General features: G+C 33.4%; 1 protein-coding gene across 1 annotated transcript; it reads right to left on the bottom strand.

Annotated features, from left to right (window-relative positions):
- Nucleotides 1-421: 421 nt before the first annotated feature.
- LOC148619451 (4-aminobutyrate aminotransferase, mitochondrial-like) lies at nucleotides 422-18,040 on the bottom strand. The gene is made up of 13 exons (XM_088579340.1): nucleotides 17,882-18,040; nucleotides 17,287-17,411; nucleotides 15,564-15,681; nucleotides 15,030-15,079; nucleotides 11,996-12,076; nucleotides 11,554-11,646; nucleotides 10,359-10,485; nucleotides 8,986-9,134; nucleotides 8,443-8,580; nucleotides 3,409-3,576; nucleotides 1,397-1,543; nucleotides 857-968; nucleotides 422-676 (listed from the first exon to the last, which is right to left on the bottom strand). The coding sequence occupies exons 1-13, from the start codon at nucleotides 17,937-17,939 to the stop codon at nucleotides 555-557; spliced, it is 1,488 nt and encodes a 495-aa protein (XP_088435466.1). The 5' UTR covers nucleotides 17,940-18,040; the 3' UTR covers nucleotides 422-554.
- Nucleotides 18,041-19,265: the final 1,225 nt, after the last annotated feature.

Here is a 19,265-nt window from a genome sequence, read left to right as displayed (position 1 = left end):
CAATGAAATATAAAGTTTTTTCATTCAACTACATAGCCTTTATATGGTGAAATAAGATACTATTTTAAAAAAAAATGCACCGAGTATTCAAGATTTTTATCAATATTAAAGAAAGTCAAACTAAAAATCTATTACACAATTTCATCTCTTACTACATTATCCTCTTAGCTAAATACATTTTCGAAAATTGAAGTTTGCTATTATCCTTACCCGCACAATAATTTTCGAATAAAATCCGTATCTACAACTACATTTTGAAAATAAAGTTGACCCTTTCTAATTGGTTGTGCGGCTTTATCAGAAATTTCAGAATACTAATCAGAAGTATGAATATGCTTTGTAAATTTAAGGAGAAAATAAATGGATATATAACAAAGAAATTGATGGAATTAAATGAAGCTAAAACAAATTAAGCCAAAAAAAAAATCATATGATTTTATTAACATGTAAAAAGGGATTTCAGCCAAAGAAGTGTATATCTGGTTGATGAAGTATCTTCTTTCTGCTTAAAAAATATGTACAATTCCCATTCTTTGATTAAATACGATAATATATCACTTCATATCGTCACAAACCGAATTCATCTTGTCCAGAAATATGTCGACATGATGCTTCTGTAATGTAAGTGTTGGCCTCAATCTCATCGCTGTTTCTCCACATCCTCCGACATTAACACCTGTGAATTAACAGAAATAGTAGTAGTTATAACCAGAAATACAACCACTAAGCTAAAAAAAATGAATACATTCCACTCCACTTTGACTGTTTACATACAACTTAAAAGCCTTTTCCGAAATTATGGATATTGTTTTGTCTAATAGTTAATGGCCTACAGAGATTGATGAAATATATTTACCTTTAGCTAATAGCTTAGAAATAGCTTTATTTCTTTGATCTACTGTTGGAAAGTCAACTGATCCCATTATACCTAATCCTCGAGTTCTGCTTAACAATCCTGGATATTTTGCCTGTAATGAAAGAAAAAAACAAAGGAGAATTATGGGTACTAGCACATGCTTCCGATGAAATTTTACCATTTATTTCCTGTTTAATGGTTGTGGACATATCACATGTCACTTTGCTCGCGTTGACAACTCCATAGAAAGCCTTTAATCTCGACTACAATTCGCCTAGAAACTGTCCCAATGCTCATACCAAAGGAACAATCATTAAATTCTTTCCAGTAGTTTCCGAGGAGAAAAATAGAAATAAAAGACATCAAAGAAGGGCAATAACTCCAATTTCACAAATCCCAACTCATGTTTTGAAAGCAGGAAATCGGCATTCCGATGTTTAATATAGTCGAAATGTACATCACCTCTTCTAAAGAAATAGCAAAACCCTAATCTTGTTTTTAAACCAAAATTGTAATTTGTCTTTCTTTCTTCATTCTTACCTGAATACCTTTAATTCCAGACCAAAGATAATCCCCTACACCCGTAACTTGTTGAAGCAGATTTTCTGCTTTCATCACTTTGATAACTGCATCCAACAGAACAACTTTGGATGGGTCTCCTACCCACGTGTTAAATATCCTGAAGGCCTAAAACAATACACAATATTATAACAGTGACAAATAAAAAAAACAACAATTTAGTTGAAACAAAAAACACTTTTAAATTCTTTAGTTGAAATAAGCAAAAAGGATAAATAAAGATCACACATCATTCTTTGGCAATTCAAAATGGTCGAACTTGTATTTAATGAATATTGTTTTAAGAAAATATCCCAAATCATGACTGTCTGCATGTAATTAAGTTTCAGTTCGTGTAAGAATCAGGCAGTTGGTGAAACATGGTATGGAAAAAAAACCATCAGTTTGATAATTTAATTTGACTAATTGTACCATTAGAATCAGAATTAAGGAAACTGAAACAGAAAATGAACATTTCAAGGGCAGATAACGCTGTCAAAAACCTCATTTATCTAACATTCTATTGATAAATTTCTGAGCAAAGCCAGTGATGCAGAGATTAAATAGTGTTATTTTCAAATAGAGAAAGTATCCATAAATTATATTACATTGTCAGATTGGTGGGGTTTTAAAATGCATATTTCTGATTTTCCCCATTTTGCCTGATTCTTACAAACACATACAATTAACAAGCTTCAAGAGAGATTTGATAGAAATAGCAGACATTGCATATGGAATAATCTCTCTACTAAAATGTTCTACTCATTAAAACAATTTTTCACAAGTATGGATATGATCACCAAATTGTGTTTATACAAGTTTTCATGATATCTCTTTGTAACAATTATAGACTTACGTATCAAAGAGTAATCAAGCGAACCAAGACTATAGCAGAAATCAAAACAATGTAATCCAGGGACAAAACAACTTCTTTATATTTGGAAGATGATTTGCAATTATTTTTACAAAGTATGAGGAATCTCTCCCAAGAACTATATATTTATATCTAGGTGAACCATCTTTTGGAAAAACAACGATGTATAATGTCGGGATTTTAACTGAGTATGGGGAATAGAAGACTACAGCGTTGAAAAATCATAGGTTTTAATAATATAATATTCCGATAATAATCATGAAAATCTTTTGAATCTTTCAGGATCCACATTGAATTAGTACCACGACGGGAGAAACAAGTGTTGTGGTAGACTGGAGACCCTCTTTGACAGCTGTCAGTATAGAAGTTAAATGTTTTGAAAGAAGCTTGGTTGTACATTTTGCAGATCAAGCTCAAAACTTGAAATGACAACCATCGGAACATGACGGACAATGCTCAGTTTTATGGATGACGAAAATTTTATTCGTCGCAGAAGATACTGTAAAATTCTGCAATACACAATGAAGAGACTTTAAATACTTTTGCAACTTGTTAGTTCAAGGAATGGAACATCAACAAAACAATGAATCAGAAACTTAAAAAAAAAAAAAAAAACAAACAGTAAATTCCGTCTCCTGAAGATGACATTGCATGCTAATCTGCCCATCAAGAAAGGTTTTTCTACGACCAAATTTTTCATTCTTGTCGTATATGGATCGGAATGCTATAAATTCATATGAAGTAATTAAAAAATCTATCAGCTACCTGTCTTTGAAAGATCTGCTAAGTAGCATGGCTATGGTAAATGTACCCACAAATAGATATAAAAAACGTAAATTGTGAAGGATAGAAAGTGTAGTAATAGAGATTGGAGAAAGCCTCTATTGGTAGCTTTGAGATGGAGCCAACCTTGTGAAAATGGGAAATAAAGGTTAAATATGGTAAAGATTGGTTGTAAAGTGTGAAAGAATGAATCCAAAAAGTATTATAAACAAGGCCTGCTGGTAGCTGTGATTGGCCTTACAATCAGATGTGCACGGAAAGAGCCCAACCTTTGTCAATTGAATAATGCATTAACCGTGATTTTACCAGAAAAAAAAACATGAAAAAAGAAAGCTACCTCTTGAGATCTGTATTCACTTCTATAATAAAATCCACCGGTCAACATCTTTTTACTGAAAGTAACAATATCTGGAGGTTGCCTCAGATTAAAATGTTCGTGTGCCCAGAATTTACCAGTGGCGCCACATCCAGTCTGTACCTCGTCCAGATTGAAGCAAATGTCATTCTGAAACAGTAATCAAGGGAACCAAGGTTATAGGTGTAATCAAAAGAATGTAATCCAGGGACAAAGACCAGACATGTTAAAACAGACATATACAACAACGAACATATAAAGTAACTAAAATCATACATAAAAAGTAACAAAAGTAACTCAGACTCCACTAAAACTGGGAGCATAGACCTGGTGCACCGGTAGGGTAAGCGTCCTCTGCTTTTCTAGAAACACCCGCCGAGTTGCTCATAAAAAGTCAAGTCCGGGGTAGACAAACGAGGAAAGGAAAACTATGACCCGTTGAATAAATCAGTTTTCATGGTGCAGATGGATACACCACAACGATCCACGAGTTCATGATGACGACCATAAAACTTCTGTAGTGATGACTTCAATCTTGTAGAAACATAACCCTGTTCCAGAAGCCTATTTGTTAGAGTTCTAGCGCGATACAAAAAGTCTGCGTAGTTTCGACAAGCTCTGGCATAACGTATGAGTTGTGATATGAACACTCCATACGCAGGTGGTGAAGGGATGTTGCCACAGATGAAAAGAAAGTTGACAATTCTGAATGAAAAGTCATAACGTTTGTCGTAAAGTTTGGTCAATAGTTTTCCTTTACCATCGATTTCTAAGTGTAGGTAAGATATGAGGCTGACTTCACAGTCTGTAGTATCCTTTATCTCAAGTTCTTTGGGTAGATGAGATGTATCAAATTCCCGAAATTATGATTGTTTAAAGATAATACGTCATCTATATAGCGGAAACTGAGGTTGAAGGATCTAGCCAAATGATATTCTTTCTTTCTGATCAGATCAGCTATAAAATCAGCCTCATAAAAGTGAAGGAATAGGTCAGCAAGTAAAGGAGCACAATTTGTTTCCATTGGAATGCCGACCGTTGGTTGAAAAACACGTCCACCACACTGGACAAATATACTGTCGATTTAACATTCCAGCATTTTGTAAATATCTTCCTCTGTATATTTGGAAGATGATTTGGAATTATTTCTTACAAAGTATGAGGAATCTTTACCAAGAACTATATATTTGTATCTAGGTGTACCATTTTTTTTTGGAAAAACAACGATGTATAATGTTATTAAGTCGGGATTTTAACTGAATATGGGGAATAGAAGTATACAGTGTTGAAAAATCATAGGTTTTAATGCTATTTATATTCAAATAATAGTCTTGAACTAATTGTCTCCAAAAGATCTTTCGAATTTGTCTAGATCCACATTGAATTAATACCACTACGGGAGTAACAAGTGTTGTGGTAGGACTGCAGACCCCCTTTGACAGTTGTGAGTATAAAAGTTAAACGTTTTGAAAGAGGTTTGGTGGTACATTTTGCAGATCCAGCTACAAAACGTTGTTTGTATGGATTCCTGTGGAGTTTAGGAATCCAGTATATAGACTGTAAATCACAATCATTGTGCTTGGTAGAGAGACCAAAAGAGGATAGCACAGATTTATGGTTTTCCACAATCTCTTCTTTGGAGAGTGTGGTAGCAGTATAGGTCTTATCACTGCTATTATTTTCTACGTCTACCTCTGATAATAAACATTGGATGTAAAACGTTTTGCAGACAAAAACAATGTTGTTTTGGGCTTTGTCTGCTGGTACGACAAAGTAGACATTGAGGAGATGATATTAATTGACAGTACCAAAGGTGCGAGAAATATACCTTATCAACCAAAACACTTGCTCACTTATACTAACTTGTCGATTTACAATAAGTAAACATTCTTTCTTCCACAGATGAAGCTAATATAAGGGAAGTGTAACCTGTAAGACGACAAAGTTATTCGCTGAACAGGCCTTGTCGACTAATATTTCCCTCATAATGCGTTGGTTGACTTCCATTGTCCCATTTCCCCTGTGCAAATAATTTTTTAGGGGACTTCATCATGGCTCCTGTTGGGGAGCTGCATTATTGCTGCAAGACTATAACCAGATTTTACTCATTTGAAATATGACGAGTGGCGCTGGCGGAACAAGATATACTTACCCATTCTTAGCACCTGATGTCACTCCGGGATTTTTGTGGGATTCAATTTTGCTAGCGGAATAGTTTTTTGTGTGTCTTGTTTCCCTTGTATTCAGTTTTAGGTGTTTTCTATTTTATTCGGTTCGCTTTACTGTGTAATCAGATCGTCATTGTTACATGCGTTTATGTTCAGGCAAGAATTTGACGTATTTGAATTTCCAACTGCTGACGCTTGCCGATTTTTGTCCCAGTAGACTCTTGACGACTTTTCTATCGATCTATTTCCGTGTATGCACCACGTCATTTGCACAATAGATCATTTCCTGTCAGACTGAAAATAGACCCGCAGTCAGTCTAAGAGTAATCAATGGAAACAAAATTCTAGTGGAAATCAAAAGAATGTAACCCAGGGACTAAGACCAGACAGGGAATACAAGGAACATCGATTAATAAATATAATACATACAAAGCAACAAAAGTAATTGAGCAACTCGGACACCACTAAAAACTGGAAGCATGTATTAGATGAATTGGTAGGGTAAGCCTAATTGTAAGAAGTCTAGCGCGATACAAAAAGTCTGCGTAATTACGGCTACCTCAGGTATAACATATGAGTTATGATAGGAAAACTCCATACGCAGGTGCTGAAGTGAAGTTGCAACAGATGAAAGGAAAGTCATCGCGTTTGTCTTATAGTGTGGTAAACAGTTTTTCTTTACCATCGATCACTACAGTGTACGTCAAGATATGGGGCTGACTTCACAGAGTCTGTTGTATCCTTTATCGCAAGTTCGTTGGGGGTCGATGCGATATATAATCCCCGAAACTATAGTCGGCGTCACATAAATAACATACTGTTAAAATTTGAATAAAAATATTTTCTACGACTTTATTGACACCTACCGTCGTTTAAATTGTCTTAAATGACTTGCTCATTCGTTTAGCCAAACGGCTTCTCCCTAAACATTGAATCGTTAAATTCCGGTCAGATTTTAATTCTAGGTGGCAATATTTACATTGTAAAAAGTCGGCCATGTTTACAGTGATCGGGTTGCTAGGAGATGTTGTTTACGTTTAAATGGTTTGTCCAAAAACCGAAGAACCCAGAATGCAATTCGGTGTTATTTCGGATATCTCGGATTTATTTTACGCGAACAACGTATAATACCGAGAAGTTGATCAAGCAGACGATTGTCACCGGAGTTCGACGGGAACTCACGCACTTCGTTTGTAAACAAATCGTCCCGTAAAAACCAACATGGCGGATATTAGTATGGGATTTTCCCGTAAGGATTTGTTACGCATGATTTAAGCTAATAAGCGACTTGTTTTTGAGAAGCTGTTTGGCTAAACGAATGAGCAAGTCATTTAAGACAATTTAAACGACGGTTGGTGTCAATAAAGTCGTAGAAAATATTTTTATTCAAATTTTAACAGTATGTTATTTATGTGACGCCGAGTATAGGATTGTTTAACGATAATACGTCATCTATACAGCGGAAGCTGAGATTAAAGGATATGGTTAAACGATGTTCCTTCCCTTTGATCATACCAGCAATAAAGTCAAAAGAGTGAAGGAATAGTTCAGCGAGTAGAAAAGCACAATTTTTTTCCATTAGAATGCGGACCGAGTTAAAAAAAAAGCGTCCACCATACTGGACAAATATGTTGTCAATAAAAATAGCAGTACTTTGAAAACATCTTATTCGGTATATTTGGAATCGGTTTTTACAACGTATGAGGAATTTCTGCCGTGCTACATATCTATAAGTCTTTTTCGGAGTAACAACTATGTATTATGTTCTTCGAGTCAGGATCATCAGTTAAAGTCATCAGTTGATTTCGTATAGATTACGTAATATGAACTTCGTCCGCTGTTACAAATGTGATTCCAACTTATTCTCTGCTAAGCCGTTCATCAGATTTCTACACCTACTTTCAGCTTGTGTCGTGTTGTACTCTTAATTAAGCCGTGAAGTGATCGCCATTATCCTTTAGGATAATCTGTCCATTCCATTCCAGTAATATTCTAGTTATTCTATCAGAGTTTTAGATTTTGAATAATTATCTGTGGTGGATCCAGAAATTCTAAAAGGGGGGAACTGACTGTCCTTATGGGGTCACTCCAGTGTTATGTAGTTTTAATTATATACATCTTATGAACCAAAGTTTTTTTTCATAACAAAAGTCCCGCCATGGATACGCCTATGATTATTCATTGTATTTTTTTGTTCTTTTTTGTTCTTTCGATACTTTGTGTTAGTAACAACATTCGTTAATTACTACTAAATTTCTTTGCCATCGAATTGGACAAATATAGTATATACCAGTTGCTAAAATAAACATACATTATTTGTTATAATTTTGCTGATGGTGATTCGTATGTATAGATCATTTATATAATATAATCGTTAATTATTACAGTGTCAGCATTGCATACATACGAAAATCATATTGGAGTTATCATAGCAAATTGTATTGATATAAAATAATTGAGTTTCTATAGAAAACGTAATAGCAGGGGAATATCTTTTATTTAAATGTGACAGTTAAGTGGAGCTTGAATAAATGTATTATTTTAGCGAAAAAGATAACGAGAAGAGATTGATGCTTTATGGAAAAAAATGAATATCTTATGTTTAAAATATAAATGTTGTGTAAATAGCAAATAAATGACTCCAAATTTGTAAAAATTGGAAAATATGCTTTTTTTGTTCATTGTCCGATATATAATGCAAAAAACACTTATATTATGGATTAAAAATATCAGCAACTTAACATGAATACCTTATTGAGTTACCGCAAGAACTTTGGTTCCCTTGATTACTCTTTCTGTTAGTTTAGAATTATTATGCCAGGAACAGAGAATCAGAGATTACCCTTACCTTGATACATAAATCCTGTAAGCCTTGGAAGAATTGAGGTGAAGCAAAGTTATCTCCCCCTTCCCCTTGTATAGGTTCTACAACTATGCCAACCACGGGTTGACCATCTTTCTTCCATTTCTCAAGAAGGTCTTCAACCTTAAAAAATAATATTTAATTTATTGTATTCATTTCAATAATTTTTAGTTTAAATTATTTACAAAATATATTTCTCCTTTATAAATATGTTTGAAAAAAATATTTCACATTGTATTAAAACAAAATACATGCCTTAAGTTTTCTGCATTCGTTCTTCACAAATACTTTTAATGTGATATTTAAAAAGAGTCGCACGTCGTTTGTAATGTAACTTTAACTCTACAAGGTACAATATTTTAAAGGTCGTTTGGTGAATTTTGTTTCAAATAAATTGCAAGTAAACTAGAATCATCGTTGTTTTTCCATCGACTTAATTTGTTAAGTATCAAAAATGTATATTAGAATTCGAAATAAAAAAACATTGCTATCCCTAAATCTTATTTCGTTAATCTTCCAAACACTAACCTCTTCTAGACAACGTTTTTCTTCGGCCTCATTCTCCTTAACGTATTCTTCTAAAGGATATTTTAATGTCGGAAATGTTGCAATTGGCCATTTTGGTTGTGGAAAATCTAGTTTATGCATTGGCTTACTGTGTGTTAGAGAAAGGGCACCTGCATGAAACAATTAAGTTTACGAAGTCATCAAGATAAAATGAAAACCTATGTCCATGGAACAAATGTGAACATATATCAGTAAATGTGAAAAACATGACATGTACAAAAACAATATTTAACCTGACATCAGCAAAGCACAATATGTAATTTTCGAAATAAACTCACTGAATTTGTTTTGGGTAAGGGTATGTTTTTCACTTCAACCGCAATAAGACATCAGTAAATGTTGTAATATTTGGACTCATCGTAAAGCAGAAACTTTGGAGAATAGTTTAAAGAAACTGTAATTTTAGTAATTAGTAAATTCATTCAAGTTACTTCAAGTTGTTTTTCTTTAAATCCAAAATTCACAGCAGTTTTCATACTTTACATTAATTTCTAGTTGGCAAACAAGTCAATACTTGTTCTTTAGGTAATAAAAAAGTAATAAGTAAAAAAATAAGCCTTTGAAAATTCCACAAAACTGGGGTCACATATGGCATACGTGGCCAATGGACTTTTTTTCATATTTGTTTCGTGTTCATTCAGCTATGATTGTCTCAACTCCGTAATGAACATTCATTTTTTTCCAAAACAAACTGCGGGTCCACCTACGCAATTATTGCATGTTAATAGAAAGAGTAATCAAGGGGACAAAGATTCTAGCGGTAATCTAAAGAATGTAATCCAGGGAAAAAGACCAGAAAGGGAAAACAGACACACACACCAAAGAACATAAAATAACCAAAATAATACGTACAAAGCAACAAAGGTAACTCTGACTCCTCTAAAAGCTGGGAGCATGGAGGGTAGGTTAAGCGTCATATGCTTTTCTAGAAACACCCGCCAAGTTGTTCATAAAAAGTCTAAGTCCGAGGTAGATGAAAGAGGGAAGATTTGATCAAATCGGTTTACATGGTGCTGATGAGTTACCGTAACGAACCACGAGTCTATGATGAGCCAAGTTTCTATATTTTCGTTAGATATATTTATGTCTATTTAAATTATCTGTTTCGCCTTCGTCCCCTTGCCTTTGACCTTTTTAGTATCAGCGTTTCAGCGGTTACCTTACTAGATTCTCTTTGAAACCATTAACAGAAACTTTTTGTTTTTTTTGCAGTATTCTTGCTATACACTTTTTAGTCATTTAGATATTTTTTTATGAAATGAGTGGCTCGAGAGTATAACAGAGACCCCACGTCTAATGTCTACTTGTGTTCTTGCCTAATACAATAAACTTACCCATTGTTCTTCCATGGAAGGCGTTTGTAAAAGACAGTACGGACAGATTTGGAGTACCAGGTAATTCATTGACTACACATGACCTAAGTTCCTCCTGTGTCGGTGGTGCCCCTCTGCGCTTCCTTCTCTTGTAATAAAAAATACCCGATAAAGAACTTTAAAAAACTGTAAATTATAGCATAACAAGTGCTTAGGTGTATGATTTTTTTCTATAATTCAAAACTTATTTTGCCACATTCCATGTAAACTTTTAATACTAGACGAGGACTGAACACCTTATACTCGATAACAAACAAAAGTCTTGAACATGACTGCTTAATTCTGTTTTTTTACAATGTAATACACACACTATAAGCATCAATGTGACAATGACGTCAAATATGTATCTTTACGATCAAATTCCAATCCTCAGATGCCCAGTGGTATAAAGTAAGATATGTTTCAATTAATACGTTATTTTGTGGCATAAATATGAAGAAATAACCACAATCACGTGGTTTACAAATCGAGTAATTTTCGAGTGTGAATCATGTACGTTGTGGTTATTTCGAATATACCGAAAAAATTACGATCATTTCTAGCATTCGCTATAATTTCATTTTGATTAAAAAATTTAAAAAAGTTAATAAAAAGATAATGTAAATGATGCAACTATCACAAGTTGAATTACGTCCACTATATACAAAACGAAAAAATGTCAAACAATCAGAAGAGGCGGTGAATAAAAGAAAAATAAATTATATGATTATTCAATAAAACATCATGTAGCTCCTGCACAAAAGCAAGTGAAAACATTGACAAAAGAAACCAGTTGTGTTTTAAAAGATTCAAAAGTTTCGGGGTGAAGATAAGCAAAAAAATACTGGAAGACCAAAACAAGAAAACAAAAAAACAAAACAAAAAAACAAAGAAAATTATAGCAAATACCGAAAAAATAGCAATCCTGTTCCTACGATACGCTAGGAGCATAACTGCAATTAGAACCATATCATTATTTAAAAAAAACCCAAATGATACAGAATATTGTAGGAGGAAAGGAGAAACTTGTTAAACTGTTCTCTTACAAAGAACATGGGATAACAGTTTCTAAAAAAAATAAGGTAGTTTCTTTCATTTCCAGAATAAAAATTACTTAACCAAGTCCCGTAAAAGAAATCACAGCGAGTTGTAGAAAGGTAAAAATTATTGTTTGTACCTGAAATGCTACGAACATGGCTTTTTGCGCATGCTCTACTGAGCAGGCACCGCATGCCATCGTCTGTACCTCTGTCATCCCTGGAGGTGCTACCTGTATAAATAAATAAAGAAAATAAATTCTGTTATTAGCCAATCTAAACCATTAAGTCCATTGATATGGTATTAATCAAACGACAAATCTGACATCTAAAGATCTATGGTTCAACCCATTTTCATCATCATTAATATATAATTTGAAAAGAGAAAAACAGCAATGTTTCAGCTAAACAGTTGGATAGAACTAATATTTCCTTTCCTTGTGAAATACTTCAACTTTAAAACAATTCGTTTACATGGTCGGTACAAGCATACATATCAAAAATAAACTCTGAACAATTTATCCATTACAGACCAATATACAAATTAAGTTCAATTATCTTTCTAACAGATGAACATCTTACGGCCATTAGAGTTGCTTGTAATCTTTGGCTCCAGTCTAAAGGCGGGAAACAACCTAAAGCTGGTCTATTCACAAATGTGGCCTTGAAGAAGAAAACAGAACAGAAAAATCGCAATTTACATTGAAGTTACAATAAAGACGACGACACTGTCTTTAATATATGAGTACATGTGAATAACAAAAGCGAACAGGCTACTGACACTGTTTGCTCTCAGACCTGAAGTAGTAAGGGTAAAAAAAATAAAGGGTTGACACGGTTAAACAGTATCTTTAAACCAAACACAAAACATAGGAAGTTAAGACAAACACGTAAGAAACAGCACATAAAATCATTGTAAACACGACGTAAATTAACAACCCATACTCTATAAAAAAAAAACAACATCGAAACAATAACCAAAAACAAAAACTAAAAATTGAAAGTATGAACCTGGCAGGTGCACTGAAAGGTTAAGATTTCTGTTTTTTAATAATGCCTGTATATTGGTGTCTTCCCGATTATCCAACATTTGAAAATTACAGATAAAAAAGGGTAAAAAATGTTGGACAATTGGGAATGAATTGATAAGAAATATACATGTAGGTTAATTAGAAAATGTTTTGATAAAATTAGTTTTGAGGTTCTATAAGGGGTGTGCATTAAAAGAAAATATACTAGAGTCGCTTTAGGATTGTAATGTCAGTGTGTTTGTCTAACTTTTTGTTGTTTTTATGTGTCTTGTCTCCCTGCATGTAAGCCTTCTTGTGGCATGGTTGTTTGATTCATGATTTTCTTGATTACCCATTTGGTTGTTGCCTGAGTATTTGTTAGCTGATGTTTAATGACTTATGATTATCTTGATTATCAGTTTCATTTGTTGCTCCTGGATCCGATAGCTGATGTTTGCATTCAGATATTTATATGTAATTTTTGTACATATGTAATTCTTTTAAAAGGAAAATAAATGAAAATACTTATATTCAATTGCTTTATTTTCATTCAATAAATATGAAATTATACATATATATATTAAAGCAATACACACACTATTACAGTTATGAACAATGATTATTTAACATCAACTATTTGACTTAAATAAAGACATAAGATATACATATCACATATGATAGGAGCACTAATAACTTACAATGTAATACATATAGATAATCAGTCAAATGCAATAAAATAGAGGCAGTGTCTGCAAACTGGAACACATTAACTTTCAGTTGCTGAAGTCGTTGGTTCAATTGCGTGTATTTTCTACCTTTCACTGGTCGTAACTTTCCTGCTGTGTACTGGATGAGGGTGACTCATTGACTGCCTGTTCTTCTTACAGATGCGTGAGTAGGCGGTATATTTTGGGTGTGGAACCTGGACGGTCTTCTTGATACTACTATGCCAACCATCGAGGTGGTTTGTTGTTCTCGGTCCCTCTGTGTGGTAGTGGTCCCACAAGTGTCTATTGGTTTCAACCCAGTTAGTGATGACCTAATCTGTGAAGTTGGTGGTGTTGACTGGTGAGTTTGAGTTCTCCATGTCTTCCATAGTATTGAACCAGACATCTTCTACCTCTGCTTGTGGTACTAGTGGAAGAACAGCTGCTCTGCGAACGAGTCCGTATACTTCTTCGTCGTCTCGGTAGCTGGTCACAAGTCCAGTGTCCTGTACTTTACGCCAGATGCACTGCGTAAAATGACAAAACATCCATTGATAGTAACTCCTGGAAATGATGTTCTTGCAGCATTCTGGACAGCAGATTCGTAGTCCATGAAGAATGTAGTTGGGTTAAGGTTAAGCTGCCGTTGAGTACAAACATCCTTGAGTAGAGTGAAGAATCGTGTGTAGATGATCTCTGACTTACCGGGTAGTAGTGCAAATACTAGTGGAAACATCTCTCCGTTAACTAATGCATGTAGAGTGTATATTTATTTGAAGAGAGTTGGACAGATGTAAAATGTTCAATTGCAGTACTTTATTGACCTCTAACTTTGCTGGGTTTACTGGGTGGTTATGTTGTATGTTGAACCTTACAATTATGTTGTTGTGGGTGTAAATTGTTGCATGACAGGTTCTAACGGCAAATCTCTAATACACTCTGTCATTATGTCTGGTCTTAACCTGGAAGCGGTAATTCTGATACACAAGACTCTGCCCACCACGTTCAATTTCTACGAAGGAAACTTGCAACTGTGCATTAGCCATCTGAACTGATTATAATACAAATGAGACAGTAGCCACCTTATATATCACTTGAGAGAAGTATTCTGTCAGCATCCCATACTCAGTTTATAATATAGCTTGGGCTGATTAGGCTAGAATAGTTGTCATTTTTTGTCGAATAAAACAAATTATTAAGCAATTAGCTTGGAGTGCTACAAATCATTAAAGAGTACATTTCAGATATTATATTTGAATTACAATTTTATTAAATAATTTGTATTGCTTGAATTTATACTTAAATCAAAACTCATTGTTAATTTATACAGTATTTGATTCCAGAAGCATGAAAATACTGAATATTTAAAAAAATATATATATTGAATATTTTTTAAAAAGTATGATTTGTTTTGACAATATTGTTTGCTTCAGATTAAAATTTCCAAAACAATATTATAAGAAATAAATATGTATATTTAAAAATTATCTTTCATCTATTTAAAGAAAAAAAGTCACATATTTACTCTATATTAATGTTTATTTATTTATTTATTTATTTACAATAAAAAAAACCTTGTTACCCTCAAATCATAATGATGATCATACATTGTTTAATTAACAACAATTGAAGTAGGACAATAAGAACTATTGTTGTTACACAACCAGAACTCCATAATTTTAAAATGTTTGACAATCGGGAATAAACCAGTATATGAAATAGAAGAAACAGCGTTCATTGGAATGAATCTATCGTCTTGATTGAGACGGAAACAACATGCTAATCAGCAGAATTTTCAAAGTAAAAAAGTTAGTGTATTCTTATATTACCAGTAATATTATTTCATAAGGAGTATTGTTCAACAAATAACTTTTATTAGCTGGGTTTGATGATACTGACCAAATTATTTTTGTCTGTGACAGCATCAATCATCTTTGGGTGATTGTAACCTGAAAGAAAGATTGAAGGTAGTAAAAACAATTGTAACAGTTGGTATTCTCGTGTTCTGTTTATATAAAACCAATACAAAAATATAATAAACCCATCAAAATCAAAATCATGGTGCACTTTGCAAATAATGATCGAAATAAGGGAAAAAACTAATGAACAAACTGGAACATGAACGGAATAAATTACATGTGATTTGTGGTGACGTGAATGTTGGTTATTGAGTAGTTCTATCATAATATATAGTTTATTTCGTGTGTTTCCTTAGTAGGCACTAAAATAAATTTCCTAAAGTTTTGCCAGTTCGATAGACTCGTATTTATTTTTAGTAACATTAAAATTTCCGATAATTATCCTTCTTTTCTCTATTTCGAATTTTAAAATTTTGGGAAATTTCACGCAAGTGGCTTATCAAGAGTCGACAGTTCTGTAAGTGGTCGGCCAGAGTCAGCGAACTATCAGCCAGCTGGAGTTAAAACTTCATACCTATAGGAATGGACGCTATCTGTGTATATAGGTCCAATATGTAGTTATTGTCAGCATCGACCACGTAGTTACCAAAACTTTTCTCATAATCAACAAAAAACTGAACCGCACCTGTATTCTAAAATACGACGATACATGCAATTATTCAATGTGTGCTACATATTTAACACAACAGTCGGTATATTATAATATTATATAATTTAGTCAATGGGCTGGGAAAATCCACCGTGCTGCCCCCGCCACCCACTCATCAAACAAATATGATTTTCAAGTACCTTTTCTGAAAATCTGAAATTCTGAAAACTCCCCTTTTTAAGATTTTATAATAATTGTAACGCCAAAAGACCACTCTATACGCTTATTTGATCAGATATGTTGGATACATCACCACCTTAATTATGAAAAAAATATAATTATAAGTTTTACAGCGTTGGTATGCTGTGAATGAGAATTGTTTGATACTGAGACCATTTTTCTGTGGGTAGGGGTAGTATTTCTATTATGAAAATAGTTTTATGAAAATCAGGTTTTCGTGGTTTTATTATGTATCAAACTGATATATATATATTAAAGTCGAATGTATGCGAGTTTTTATGAGATAACTGCAAATCCCATTTTTTGCAACTATGAACATGGCCACAAATCATTAAAAGAACCCTAGAAGTATCCATAGTGATGATACCAAGAAGAAAATACCGAAATTAGCATTTTTTTACCGAAGCATAAATACTTTATGGATTTTGAGATTAAAAATCGATTTGTCGTAGGGGTAGGGTTTTTTTTTCATTTTACTCAAAACCCTTAAGTGTTACCGCGACTTTTTTGGTAGATATTAGGCAAACTGATGATACCTTAACATGTCAATTAACTTCGTTTTGTAGGAAGTAGAAGCTCGAAGAATAACAAAAACAAACAAACAATAAACCGGATTTTTGCCTAATTGAAGTACAAAAAGTGACCAAAAGTATACAAAAATGCTTCAGTTTATTTTTTGGCGACAAGTGATTTATACATGTAACTGGGAGGTGTAAGGGTACCTGAAAATCATATTTTGGTTGATCAGATGAGTTATCTAAGCCCACGCACCATTTTCTTTCATTTGCATTGACTCCTTTATATTTACTCAATTCAATTTCTAATTTATGAGAGCTTATTCTTAGATTTGTTAATAAGTTTATTTCTTTAAAATTTCCATGTGAAAGATATTTTTTTTCAAATGAGCCACAAAAATCCTTTAAAGGTTCTCTAGATTCTTAGATTACTAGTATAATGTTTTGGATACATGATCATCAATTCTACAATGACGTTCTTTAAAGCTCTGTAGTCCAACCATGGTAAAAAAGTGACCAACACTTCATGCAACTCATAAGCTGCGGCTATTCAAAAAATATGAAAAAAACTATTCCTATTATAATTGAAATAAACAATGGAAACTCCATTTTATCATAGTTTTACCACGGGCTGGCCATTTATGTCGTTATTAAACCAATAACTATCGCTCGGGGTAAAACAATGCGATTTTAATGGCCAGCATGTGCAGTAAAACAATAATAAACTGGATTTTCTGTGATTTATGATTTAATAATCTCCTCTTGCCATATTTTATTATATTTATGTTTAAGTTTGTTTAAAATAATAAATTTAGTACTATGTTAAATTTTAAGAGTATTTTTGTTCCAATCTAAATATTCTGCTAGTTGTTTTACACAAGATATGCACTCACCTGTAAACTATTAAGCTCTCGGAGCATATGTCGGGATCTCGGACCTGGTATTTCAGTTACGATTTTAGGCGATGTTGGTTCTGAAGTTGCTATCTCTTGTAAAGTCGTAGCACTTCTGTGAATGCCTTTAATAGTATAAGTAAGTCGTTAATTCATCATGAGCATTGATCGGCCAATATAGGGTTCACTTAATTTGAATTTCGTTGATGCAATTAAGGTGGTCCCATTATTCACATTCACATTAAAAAAATCACTTTTATATCTCAGTGCTTACTGGTAGATATTAATAATATATTTCCTTCTAAAAGTGATCGTTGAATTATATTTATGTCTTCCCCTTCCCGCCGTATATACTACAGGTCAAGTACGAGGACGTTACTTAGATTTTGTCTGTGTATTTTAATGGACTAGTTTACAACCACACATATTATCGACAAGCGGTCACAATAATTCAGAGTAGAGTTATCTAATGAAATGCTAGTTCGAAAATTATACACGTGGAAATATTTACATCATGATCGATATTGTATGTTCATAGAAAGCGATCAATATTACATACATTTCTATACAGCGAGTGTCAGAAGTGTATTCTCACCATTGAAATGGTTCTGTAAATAGTGCCTCCCCGTCGTCAGAAGTGTTTGCTTCTTCATTGTAGTACCAATACGTAAATTTATGTCGTAAACTTTATGTATATATTATCTTCACTGTTTTATCAGTCACGTGATCTTCGCCGCTTCAGAAAAAAAGGTAAAGGATGGCGATTGAATTCCACTTTGCTTGTATATATTATCCTTTTTTTGTGTTCAAGGCCTTCAGTGATAAAAATTATGGTTTAAATGTAGAATTATCAAATTCAATGGCTTTAAGACATGTTCTAATTGTGGAAAATTAGGAAATTTCAGATTCAGATTTATTCATGGTACGAGAAGTTGTGAGGAGCGAAATTAGTCAAAATAATCATTATTTCAGGAGCTCTATTAATATTTCCAGAGGTCCTGAAATCGAATTGTGGAGGTCCAGAAATATCTGATGATCTCCTGAAATAAAACAATTATTAATGATGGTCCTGAAATCGAATTTTAAGGTATATAAATGATTTATGACCTTAAATAATGATAATTTGACTACTTCCGCGCCTCATAAGAAGTTTTCCCCCAGTTGTCAATAACAACGTGAACAGCTAGCACAATTGATGCTTTAAATGAGATCTCTTTGTAACATTACTAGTCTGCGAACAGAATATGGCCCAGGAGCTGTATAATTGTAGTTAGTCAGTGTTGAGGATATGTACATCGTATTTCAAGAAGCCAAGGTTACAACATGCTTGCATTAATAACCAACCAACATAATCCCCTTTTCAGTGAGCACTACGAAAGGCTTCCACATTGATTTGGCCCTATAGCTACACCACCGCTACTGAGATCTTCAGAGGCCGTTAAAAGGTAAGTCATGTCGTTCAAGTGATGATTTTTATGTGTGTTTTTCTTTTAATTTTGTTTTTTTTTAATTTTAATTTCTCATGGATGGAGAATGTAGAAACTTTTTATTGGGATCCAAAATTGAAAAATAAAAAAACGTTACACATTAAATTTTCTATAAATAAGTATGCAACGTATAAAAGGATATATGTAAAAAATCGAAAATGTATCCCATAATTCTTTTGCGTCTTAATTCAAAGCAGCCCAACTATAAAATCAAGTAACTCACAGTCATTCTCTGTAAGTATTGAACATTTTCATTTCAATTTTGGATTTTCTAAAAACTTACGATATATGAGTAAATAAGCAGTCCACCTGTTTTCATCTTTAAACTTGGTTGACGCACACTCGTTTTTCCCGCCGAATACGCTTCGGTCTATATAACTTTTTGGGCGACCAACCGGTCCATTTATTGCCATATGACCATTAGCATTATGAACTATTTGCTTAATATAACGTGTTTCCAATACTAGTGATATGAAAAACTGACCTTTTAAA

Source organism: Perna viridis, chromosome 4 (genome assembly GCF_037379345.1).
Source record: "Perna viridis isolate PV_CMFRI_1.1 ecotype Kerala chromosome 4, ASM3737934v1, whole genome shotgun sequence".
Taxonomy (NCBI): domain Eukaryota; kingdom Metazoa; phylum Mollusca; class Bivalvia; order Mytilida; family Mytilidae; genus Perna; species Perna viridis.
This window is presented reverse-complemented; position numbering and strand designations above follow the sequence as displayed.